This window comes from Loxodonta africana, chromosome 1, assembly GCF_030014295.1.
Source record: "Loxodonta africana isolate mLoxAfr1 chromosome 1, mLoxAfr1.hap2, whole genome shotgun sequence".
Lineage (NCBI taxonomy): Eukaryota > Metazoa > Chordata > Mammalia > Proboscidea > Elephantidae > Loxodonta > Loxodonta africana.
In genome coordinates, this window is record NC_087342.1 from 204,382,113 (window position 1) to 204,394,788 (window position 12,676).

General features: G+C 39.5%; 1 protein-coding gene across 4 annotated transcripts in view; it reads right to left on the bottom strand.

The window, feature by feature from the left end:
* MAP3K5 (mitogen-activated protein kinase kinase kinase 5) overlaps positions 1 to 12,676 on the bottom strand; it is a 237,533-nt gene that overhangs the window by 65,675 nt on the left and 159,182 nt on the right. For all 4 annotated transcript variants that reach the window (XM_064291248.1, XM_003404038.4, XM_023555048.2 and 1 more), the window contains exons 14-15: positions 9,720 to 9,801; positions 846 to 979 (exon numbers count right to left, since the gene is read on the bottom strand). In XM_064291248.1, the coding sequence (XP_064147318.1) occupies positions 846 to 979; positions 9,720 to 9,801 (216 nt within the window). The remainder of the gene's footprint in view (positions 1 to 845; positions 980 to 9,719; positions 9,802 to 12,676) is intronic.

The following is a 12,676-nucleotide window of genomic DNA, read 5'->3' on the forward strand; positions in this document are numbered from 1 at the left end:
GATGAAGTAACATTAACTGAGGCAGGGAAAACCTCAGGTAGAGTACATTTGGGGGTAAAATCTACGTTCCATTTTGGCCATGTTAACTTTGAGATGCATTTTAGACTAACAGGTGGAGATGCTGGGGTAGACAGGAGACCCAGGGAGCTCAGGGGAGTGTTCTGTCTGAGGAAAGCCAATCATGTGACCCCACCACTGTGGCCAAAGGAAAGTAAATTTGAGGGCAGCCAAAGGAATCCTATGACAGAGCCTGGCATTATAATTTGGCCAAACACCAATTCAAACCAATATACAACACATGTACACAGCTGGCTATAGGAGCACTATCTCACAGAGAGACGACCTGAGGAAAGCCATGAGGCAGCAGGAATCATGAAGTTGTTGGGAAAACAAATGATTGAGCAGAGCACTGGAGCAGGGAAGGACAGATAATCCTGCTGCTAGAGCTGTTCAGTTCCCTGAACAACTTCCCTGTTCCTAAAATCGCTTCCATTTTCCACAAGGCCCCACTTGGTATGGTTCAGACAATTTCTGATAGCACTTATTACCCATCTATCCATATAATAAACCCACCACAATCTGACATAACCTCAGCCCAACGCACATAGGGCCACTCTCTCTTCATCTCTTTGGAAATCCTGTCCTGGCTACCTCAGAAATGCCGCCCTTCCCCACCAGAGCCTTACACTTGAATGATGCAGCACTTAACCCTCAGAGAGAGCTAATTAAAACAATGGAGTTTTCAGAGTTTCATTAATTAGAATATCACCAAAATATTTCCTAAAATGCTATTAACAGCCCAAAGTATGTTAGAAAACAGCTTTTATTATGCAGGATTACTCTACCTGCTATCTCTCTCTGGGATCTCCTTAATGGCAATTCTGACTTGGTTGCTCAAGTCTCGACCTGCATAGACTATGCCGTAAGTGCCTTTTCCTAAAACAACTCTGTCACCATTTTCATCATATTCATAGTCATACTACAAAAAGAAAAATGGGGAGAGAAGATTGAAATGTTAGTTGTATTCCACATTTTACATATCAACTTTTCAAAGACCGTTTTTCCTTTGTTAAGGTTTTAACAGGTAAAACAGTAAGACGAAGTTCTAAGTAGCTTCAAAAACTAAAAAATAGCCACTGTCAACACAAAGCAGGGAGTGTGTCCATGTTTTCACAACTGTTACGAATGCCGTGGAAACTACATACAGAATCTCCAAAAGCCCACTTTGATTCTTTTACCCAAGAAACCCCTGTTTTTCATTGACTCTGGATATGAGCATGACTGGTATCAACATCTATCAATACCTGCCATATTTAGTTAATCTTTCTTTTGTTTCTCAGCTTTTAGTACTGTGAAAGTATTTCACACTCCATCAAAACAATAAAACCACTGAAAGGTTTTGGGTAAGAAGAGAATTCTGAGGTATTCCAGTTGATGATGGTAAAATAAAGATTATTTTTGCTTCACTCCCAATTCCCTGAGACAAAAAAACATTTTAAAAATGAAAAATAAAGGAAAAAATATGTCTTTGATGTTAAAAAAAAGAAGTATCTACAGACTTAAACCCCAAACTGTTAAGTCCATCAAACTACATATAGAAAACTGGATCAAAGTGAAGAGGGTAGAGAACACATTTGGTGCAGACCTCCTCAGACCTAGAGGCGTCACCTGGAAAGGCACATCCTTTGTCTCAGACAGGAACTACAGGATTTAGGGTCACCAAATGATCAAGCCATTCTCTGCAGAAGCCCAGCGTAAAAGTACAGAGCAGTAGGAGAGAACACAAGAGCAGGTTCCCTCTATTGTCTAAGTCTGCTGGATGTAAAACTGGCCCACAGCTAGATTCAACTCACAGAAGGGTTTGGACTGGCCATTAAAAACAGGATTTCCAACATTTATAAGTTAGGAAATAAAACGCTAGTACCGATAAATTAAATAACCCACAAAGGAGACAATGATCATTAACTTTTATGCTCATTAACAATATAACCTTAAAATACATAAAGCAGAAACTGATAAAATTACAAAGAAAAACATACAAATATAAACCACAGTAGGTTTTAACTGAACATTTTTTAAACTGATATATCTAGCAGACAGATTTAAAATCGAGACCCTAATAGCACGATTAAGGAGCCCTGGTGGTGTGGTGGTTAAAGTGCTCTGCTCCTAACTGAAAGGTCAGCAGTTCAAACCCACTAGCCGCTCTGTAGGAGAAAGATGTGGCAGTCTGGTTCCATAAGGATTTATAGCCTTGGAAACCCTATGGGGCAGTTCTACTCTATCCTATAGGATTACTGTGAGTCAGAATTGACTCAATGGCGGTGGATTTGATGGGGCAGTGCTTAAGTGCACTTAAACCCATAAAAAGTTGGGGGTTTTGACCCACCAGCCGCTCCATGGGAGAAAAGCCTGGTGATCTGCTCCTGTAGAAATTAAAAACTACAGCCTGGGAAATTCTATGGGGCAGTACTACTCTGTCCTATAGAGTCACTATGAGTTGGAATCAACTCAATGGAAATGAGGTGGGCAACAGGAATATCACAATTAGCAGGTTTGATATGACACACAGAGAGAGAACCTTGCACTCAGATATAAATTTCTTTCATGCATATATGAAAAATATATAATAATCCATCACATATTGGGCCACAAAGAAAATATCAATAAATTCCAAAGAACGGCTATCAGCAAGACCGTGATCTTTGATCACAGGATATTAAAGATAAGGTAGCCAAAAATATATTTGAAAAACTGACTATCTTTACTTTAAAATAATCAATGCATTAAAAATGAAATGACCACGAGAATTATAAAATGTTTTAAAAGAAATGACAATTGAGAGCATTATATACCAAACACCACAGAGAGTTACGTAGATGCAAATTTTCCTGGCCTTAAAAAATTGAATCAGAAAATAAAGAAAATGAACAAGTTAAGTGATTAAGTCAAGGGACTACAAAAGGAATAACATATTATTATCCAAAGACAGTAGAAGGGGGGCTTCTGGTTTTGGCAATATGGCGGACTAGGTACCTGAAAACATTCCTGCTAAAAATATCTAGATAAAATAAAATAGCTTTTTAAATAGCTAGCTGGGCTTGTAAAAAACAAATAAACAAAAAAGAAAGAAAGAAAATTGCCAGGTGCTAGAAATGAAGAGGAAAAGAAAAACTAGAGGGGTAATTACAAGAACTGCCGCTTTTGCAGCCCAAGCAGTAAGGATGAGGGCAGAACTTTAAATTCCATTAATCTAGGTCTGGAGTCAGCGAACTTTTTCTGTAAAGGGCCAGATAACTCACCTACCTCCTTTCAGCAACTTAAACACACTTTTCTACATAACTGGTGGGTCAACAAAGAAATCATTTTGGATACCAGAAAATATTTAAAATTGCAGTCTAATGAATACATTGGGTACTCTAAAACGCAGGATTATATTAAGGGAAAAGCCTTGTATCTAGCTGAAATATCCCTTAGATATACAGGCTATCGATATTCTCAAGCTTGTGAGGTTTCAGAGAATAAAGGACCCATGAACTCTTCTTGAACACATTTGACGATAAAACCCAAATAATGCAGAGATGAATCAATACAAAACTGTGAATGATGAAAGCACTGATGAGCTCAAAATCCATTTAAATACAGAAGTAAAAACAAACAACTGTGAGAATTACAGTAAGAACTAAAAATAAATATTATAAATCTTGATAATTTTTTTAGAATAAGATACTGTTAGATAAGGGGAGGGGAGAAAGGGAAATGTTTTACAAGCATGCTGATTTCATTTTACCTCTCAATAGTGAGGATACTCACTGCTATTGCCTCAAACCAGGCTATTTTTGCCTTAAAAAAAGTTTCTATCGAGTTGACTCTGACTCATGGTGACACCACGTATGTCAGTGACTGATTTTTTTGACGTAGATCACCAGGGATTTCTTCTGAAATGCCTCTGGGTGGACTCAAACTTCCAACCTTTCGGTTAGCGGTGGAGCGTGTTAACCACTTGCGCCACTCAGGGTCTCCCTTCTTGCCTTACTTCTGTACTACTGCTGTGCACTCTTATTTGGTTTTCCCGCCCTCTTCTTTCTTGTGGCTGGTTCCCCAATTCATTCTACAAGAGATGACAGAGCTTTCCAAAGCGAGCCTTCCATGTCAGTACCACTACTTCTGCTTTGCTTGCTCCTCATTGCTTCTGGGATAAAATCTAGGCTCCTGAGCACAGCATTAATGCCCTCCAGGATATTATCCCTATTTCTGTGTCCAACCTCCTCTCTCATCAGTGTCCAGTCAACTTAGCTAATACTTCCTTATCCTTCAAAACCAAGCTCCAGGAAGCAACCACATGACCCTCAAAAGCTGGGTTAGGTGCTGGTCTGCTGTGCTTCCAAGGCGCTCTGCCCTCAGCCCATCATGTCCTTGTCACTCTACCCGCTTGGCCATTTACTTGTCTTCATTGCCCTCCGGACTCTGAGCTCTTTGAAAACAGGGGCTTTGTCTTTAATTGCTCTATCCCTAGTCTTAGCAATACTGGCATGTATTGTAGTAGATGCTCAGTAATTATTTGCTTAATTAATTAATCAGGCTATAGAAAATCTGATGAGAACTTTTTTTTTTTTAAACCAGGTGCTAAAACAAAACATTTAAAATCAATGTCAGTTTATTTTTGGTTGAAAGAAGTTTGCCCCAGGAATATTTTATTAGGTATACAGGTTGACTCCTGTTGAATTAAGTGGTCACATTAAAAAACAAAAGGATTTTTAATAAGACCAATGTGATTCAAATAAAACCATCAAATGGGTAATTATTTCTTGGCTTCCTTCTTTTTTTTTTGTTTTAATCTCTCTCTTCTTTCTATTCTTATAACATAAATACATCAGTTGAAAAGGTAGGTTTGTGGGGGAAGCTGAACAAAGACTAGGAGAATGGCCTGGCCTAAAAGGACTGAGAATTATCTATACGATTATCAGAAAAAGTAGAACAGAGCCTGGGACAAGTCAGGGTCCATGAGATGACAAGCATGCAAAAACAGAAGAAAAAAAGGAGTTTTAAAAAATAAAACCTAAGACTAGACTGCTTATATATTTTGCATTCTATTTCTATGGCAATAGGTTAGCGAATCAGGTTGTTGCTAAGGGAAACAACTGCATTTGAAGCAAGGATGGGAATACTTCTGGAATCATCCCTCTATCGTTGCCTGCCCAGAACAATCTAAATTGGCGCTCGGAAGAGAATCAGCTTAGGAAGAAATATTGACAAGGCCAAACAAAGTGGATGATTCACCTAACATCTGTACCCTCAAGAGGCCTAAAGTAAAACCATCACCTTATAAAAAGCCATGGATTTCCCTTTCTGTACCCTTCCCCCTGCTCCATACTAAATTACATTAGGTGAGTAGTCATGTCAAAGACCCAAATGGTATCTTTGTTAATTTTCAGTCTGAATTGCCTCCTTAATATGTAAATACTGTATAGAATGCCAAGCAACCAACTATAGGTACAAATACCTAGTTTAATATATCTCTCCTTTCTCAGATCTTTACTCAAATACCACCCATCTCAATGAGCCTTCCCTGGCCTCCCTATCTAAAATTCCACACAAAAAGACAACACACACACATACAAACACATTGTTACATCTGTAACTTCCTAACCTCCTTCCCTACTTTTTTTCTTAACACTTCTTACTATCTAACATACTGTTAGAGATTGATTGTATCGTGTTCCCCAAAAGATACATGAATGTCCTAACCCCTATACCTGTGAATGTGATCCTGTTTGGAAATAGAGTCTTTGAAGATGTCATCAGTTAGGGTAACATGAGGTCATACTGGAGCAGGGTGGGTCCTAATCCTACATAACTGGTGTCCTTATAAAACAGAAGATACACAGAGATAGAGAGGTGACAGCCATGAGAAGATGCTCCAAAGAACACCAAGGATTGCTGGCCGTCAGCAGAAGTTACGAGAGAAGCATGGAAGGAATCAACAGGCCTGCTCTCCTGATTTTGGACTCTCAGCCTTAAGAACAAAAAGACAAAAATTCCTGTCCTTGTAAGTTATTCAGTTTGTAGTATTTTGTTTTAGCAGCTCTAGAAAACCAATATACATACTATACATTTTATTTATCTCGTTTATTGTTTGTTTCTCATCGAAATGTAAGTACAATGAGGGCAGTGATTTTTCTATTTTGTTCTTGGCTGTACCCTCATCACCTAGTACAGTGCCTGGCACACAGTAAACATTCAATAAATATTTGTTTAATGAATGAATGAATAAACAGCAAATTAATATTCTTTATCAGCCAACACCTTAAGTGATCTATTTCCTCAGAGAGTGAGGTAATGGTGGGAATTCAGCTTCGGATCTGTACAAAAATATAAACGGTGTTAAGGAAAACCCAGTTTGCTGCTGGATGATTTCAAATCTATTTAAATAAATTCTAAACCATAATTCATTGTTTGTTAATGTTTGTGAGACAAATCATCAGAAAAGGAAATAGTAAGCTTTTCATCAGTGTGTAGATTTTTGAGTCAAAAGAAAAGTATTCCTTTTATCTTGTTTCCCCCAGCTCCATTCCACAAGGGATCAACTTCCTCTTGATGCCCTCTAGACACCACGCATAACAAGTTCCCAGGCCAGCTGCCCCAGCTTCCTCAGGCTTGTGTCAGTCATATGCCCATTTTGATTAAAAAGAAAGTGAAGTACAAGTGCTAATAAGAGAATGAGGATGGAAGGAGTGGAACACAGAGACAGAGAAGAGAAGAATCATGTGTGTATATTTTTGGGAGAGGGGCGAAGGGGTATACAACATATTTAGTATTTAGAGCCAAAAGGACCTCTGTAATTTTTATTGATTTTTTTCAAGGAAATAAAAAAAAAAAAGAGAGATGATGAGTCATGATGAGTCAATAATGGCTTTATTACGGCATTAAGTTTTGTTATGGTATTCATTCTTTCATTGACTTAACACTGATTAAACAACCTTCAAGCTAGTTTTCCAGCATCTACTCTTGCTCTCTCCAATCCATATCCCCCTCCCCCCAGTTTAAGATACTGTTTAAACAGTTCTGGTCTTGTCACTCCCCAGCTTCAAACCCTTCAAAGGCTTTGACTGAGCTTCTTCTGCTTGGGTTTCTGCCACCATGTGATGAGAGTATGTGATGAAAAGGAGAATGAAGTGTGGTCCTGTTTTGGGACATTAATAGTCTGGTACACGATACTGAATTACAAAGCAATGTGAAGAGCTATTGGAAACCCTGGTGGCATAGTGGTTAAGTGCTATGGCTGCTAACCAAAAGGTTGGCAGTTTGAATCCACCAGGCGCTCCTTGGAAACTCTACGAGGCAGTTCTACTCTGCCCTATACGGTTGCTATGAATCGAAGTTGAGACTTGACAGTTTGGTTTTTTGTGTGTGTGCGTGAAAAGCTAGAACAGGAAAGTGGGCAAAGTGCTACGAGCACAGAGAAAAGTGAAAAGGGGAGTTGAGAAATGTTTCAAAGAGAAAATGACACTTCAACTAGATCTTTAAAAATAAAGAAGGATGTGGCACCAAGTAGGAATAAGCAGGAACGGCATACAGGGTTGGACTCCTGCATGTCAAGCCCAGAGCTGGGGAAAACATGGCTGTCTCAGAAGTGGAAAAGAGTTTGGCACTGCTGGACCTCAGGGTGGAAAGGAGAGGTTAAGTTAGAACCAGAGAACTGTGAACATTATATGGTGCAGAAACCTTCAAAGAGTTGCATTAAAGGTTTTCTAAGTAAAAGTGTCCCATAATTAGACCTGTGTTTGAGAGATCTCTCTGGTGATGACAGAGGCGGTGTATTGATGGCAGAAGAGAGATCAGGACACAGAAGAGATGATAAAGAGCTAAGATCAGGGGAGTGGCAGAGGGGATGAAATGAAGACTGGACATGGGGTATAAGAGAGGCTGGAGCTGAAGTTTATCTGAGGGGTCTAGCTTGTGTCACTGGGTAGATGCTCTTGCTCTTGGCCAAAGTCTAGAAGGTAGGAAGAACAATAGTGACCATAGCAGCTAAGCGTTAAAACTCCAATGGTTAATTGTACTCAGTTGTTCAATGATTTGAGTATAAATTTATTTCACACATTAAATTCCTTAAGATATAGGTTCACAACCCTTCCATGTCAAAATATAACCATGAGTCAAAAAACACCTTTGAATCAAAAGAAGTTGTTTTTCCTTCTGTTTCAAAGAAGAAGTCCTTCTCTGAAAGTGATATTAAGCTATATTTGAAATAACTTTGGATAGTTTGCATTAATCTTGAAAATTACAAGAAACTAGAGCTAGAAAATATTAAAGATGTTCTTGTATGAACTTTGTCCAAAGTTACATAACAGACTGTTGGCAAAGTCAAAGGCAGAACCCAGGGCTCATGACCCCAGCACATGGATCTTAATAGATCCAGATGTCAGCAGGGAGAAGGGGCTCTGGCAAAGACCCAAAGGAGGCTGAATCCCTCCCAGTATTGTACTACTTCAAAGAAACCTTACTATTCAAACCAAAAAGGAAAGCAGGTCTTAGCTTTGGCTTCTGACAAGAAGTGTTTCAAACGGTAGGAAATGTATGGATTAGTTCGAAATTTTGATTGACAGGCCAACTTTAACAGCTGATGCTTGCTGGGTATCAACAGCGATAGAAGTTAAAAACAATAGAGAGTATTTCCTGATCACCTGACATTTCCAACATGTTTATTTTGGGCCAAGGTACCCAAAGGCTTCAGGAATAATTAGCACATGTATGAAAACAATTTTAATTCTGTCTCCAACTGAGATACAGATCAGAAAATATCTGTGCCACACACAGATCTCAGTAACAGCAAAGATGCTCTCTAAAGTAATTTTTGTTTACACCGTAAAGAATGGGAAGTGAAAGAATGATTTTAGGCACGTCATTCATGGGCTGAAGTTTATTTCGAGTTCAGGTTATGGTAATGAAATTAAAGAACTCGTTTTAACTAAATATTTAGAATACAAATAAAAATAATTTCCACTGACAAAGTTGAAAACATATTAAGAAATGTTATTGTGTATAACGAAGAGATATTATGTTTTTAATTGCCTCATATGCATGAGAAACCTGGTCAGCAGGTCAAATAAAACCTTCGGGATATTCGTAGGAAGGAGCCTTAGCATTTCCCCATTTAGCTGGTGAATGTTCATAGTGCTTGCTACAGAGCTGTCTCATCGGGAAGGGTCACCCCTCACTTCTGCATCATCCTGATCATGGGTCTTCTTGCTTATCTAATCACTTGAATAGAAAACATAACACTGTAAAATGTACAATATACACAACTAAGTATGCTTTGTTTATCTGAATGCATATAGTGGAGACAGAATATAAAATGTGTGTAAGGGCAGTGTGGCCTGTGCATTGAGGGTAATCAGCACTCTCATAGATAAACCATTCACTATCAGATAAGTAAGATACACAAAGTCAGTAATCCAGAATAAGAGCTCCCCAATGTTTGCTTTTTAGCCCTTTTTACCACAGGAATTTCAGAAGCTTTTAGCATGAAGGGAAAGGTTACAGACTCTGGTTGAACCCCCACCCCTCGCCACCATTCACGCACCCGCACATCCACAAACCCACACGTGTCTGCACATGCACACACACCCCTCTCCCTCAGCAAGGCTTTAAACAGTTAGTTTTCAACTATCAGCCGCAGAGCTTGGTAAAACCAACACCCAAACCTAAGTCATTACCTCCAGAGAGTCACTTTCACAATCCCCTTCCTCAGCGCCTCTCCCCTTCTCTTCAGTAATGGTATTCACCATTTCAAAAAACCTATCAAGAAAGTTGGCATTTGGTCACTCATAACACATAGAAGATTAAACACAGGTAAGTACATTCCAAAGCAACTTCAGAGAAAAGAAATGGGGGCTACGAGAGTAACTAAAACCAGGCAAGAGACAGGCCATTAGTGTCAGTTAGAAAAATACGATACGTCAAAGGAAACATAGACTGGTAAGATTTGCTAGAAATTTCTGATCTAATGTCTCACTTCAATCAATGTAACATTATAGAATTAGAACAATGAAGTTAAACAGGTAGTAGAAACGTTAAGAATGTGGACTTGGGTATCAGACCAGGATTGTCTGTATCTGTGTGATCTCGGGCAGGCTTCTCTACCGCTGTGAGCCTCACCCCCCAATTGTAAAATGGAGAATATACAAGTACCTATCTCATAGGTTAACAGAGACCTCGTGGCACAGTGGTTAAGCACTTGGCCATTAACTGAAACTTTGGTGGTTTAAACCCACTGGCTGCCCCATAGAAGAAAGATGTGGCTGTCTACTTCCATAAAGATTTATACAGCCTTGGAAACACTTTAGAGCAGTTCTACTCTGTCCCATAGGGTCATTATGAGTCAAAATGATGGCAACGGGTTATCTCGTAGGTTATTGTGAAAATGACTTGACTTAATATATGTAAAGTTGTTAGCACAATGTACTCATTAAATATTAGCTATTATTGTTTTGCTGCAGTTAATATTATTTAAAATGGAACATAACAAAAATATTTGTATTCTGGTATGTTGTTGTGTGCTGTTGAGTCAACTCCAACTCATAGGGACCCTACTCAGCAGTGTAGAACTGCCCCACAGGGTTTCCTAGGCTGTAATCTTTATGGGAGCAGATTGCCAGGTCTTTTCTCCTGTGGAGTGGCTGGTGGGTTTCAGTTGTTAACTTTTTGGTTAGCAGCTGAGTGTTAACCATTGTACCACCAAGGCTTTTTAAATTCCAGAATTAAAAAAACCAAACCTGTGCCCGTCAAGATGATTCTGACTCACAGCAACCCTATAGGACAAAGTAGAACTGCCCCATAGGGTTTCCAAGGAGTGCCAGGTGGATTTGAACTGCTGGCCTTTCAGTTAGCAGCCGCAGCTCTTAACCACTAGGCCACCAGGGTTTTCAGTTCTGGAATAGTGTCTCCAAATTCTGAGGTGACCACCTGATACACCTTTGGTCCCTATGATCTTTGATCTCAGTATTAAATCTGCTACCTGAGCTTCTCAAAATCATACACATGAGGTCCCAAAAAAAGTGTGTGAAACACTAACGTGAACTAGAAAAGGCTGGCTTATATTGGTGACAGAAACTACCTCTCTTTTGCAAAATAAACATTTTTCCTCAGAAACTTGTTTTACAAAACTTTTTCCTGGAGACCATTTCACAGCCATGAAAAATAATTACAGCAAGAAACAGATTTGCCCTCTGCAAATTTTGGCAAGACCATTCAGAGGGGATGCAAACCATTCATAGACATAAAGTAAGGAAAGCACTATGAACAAAACCTGATTATCTCATAGGAGATTATGCTGTGTGCTGCCAGCCAAGGGAAGAGCAGTTTATGGGTTGACAGGTAAAGTTTACCAAACATGACTCAGAACCTTTCTTCCTGTCTCTGTTCTCTTTTTATTCATTCATCCATCCAGTCAGCCATCCATCCATTCATCATATATCCATCCATTTATCCATCCACACCTACTCACCCACCCACCCATCTACCCATCTATTCATCATATAAAAAAAGAAACAAAACAAAACAAAAAAAACCCAACTCATAGCGACCCTATAAGACAGAGTAGAACTGTCCCACAGAGTTTCCAAGGAGCGCCTGGCAGATTCAAACTGCCGACCCTTTGGTTAGCAGCCATAGCACTTAACCACTACGCCACCAGGGTTTCCCATTCATCATATAGCCATCCATTTATCCATATATCATACATCATCCATCCATCCATCCATCCATCCATCCATCCATCCATCCATCCATCCATCCATCCATCCATCCACCCATCATTCATCCAGCGAATACTCACTGAATGTCTACTAGTCTCAGGAACCATTCTGGCCACTGATGATATGGCCGTGAACAAATAGAGAAAGTTTATTTTGAGATTTCGAATCTATTTGTGAATTTACATGTGCCTACTTCTTCACTGTTTTCTCTACACACTTCGTGGAGGTCTGTGAGAAGAAAAAAAATTCCCAAGCCTGATTGGAATAAAAGCATGTCCTGATGAAGATTAAATACGATAAGTTAGAGACAAAGTCAAGGTCAACCAAGAGGAGAAAGAAAGTGAATGACCTTAAAAAAAAGAATCTGGCTTTAAAGACAGGCTTTGAGACCTGGGGTAAAAGACTTCCACTGGCCACTCGAGCAAAATTTTTCAACGTGTATATCTCTAAGCAGAACATAACACAGTGGGATGGGGACACAGGAAGTAGTTTTTAGGAGCTTAGATTCTGGAGTCAAATATACCTGGTTTGAAGCCCTGGTGGCACAGCAGTTAAGAGCCTGGCTGCTGTCATGTATTGAATTGTCTCCCCCCAAAATATCTGTCAACTTGGCTAGGTCAGGATTCCCAGTATTGTATGATTGTCTACCATTCTGTCATCTGATGTGATTTCCCTGTGTGGTGTAAATCCTATCACTACAATGTAATGAGATGGATTAGTGGCATTTATATTGATGAGATCTACCAGATAGTGTCTTAAGCCAATCTCTTTTGAGATATAAAAGACAGGAGTGACCAGAGAGACAGGGGGACCTCATACCACCATGAAAGAAGCACGGGGGCAGGGTGTGTCCTTTGGACTCAGCATTCCTGTGAAGAGAAGCCCTAATCCAGGGGAAGATTGACAAGAAGGACCTT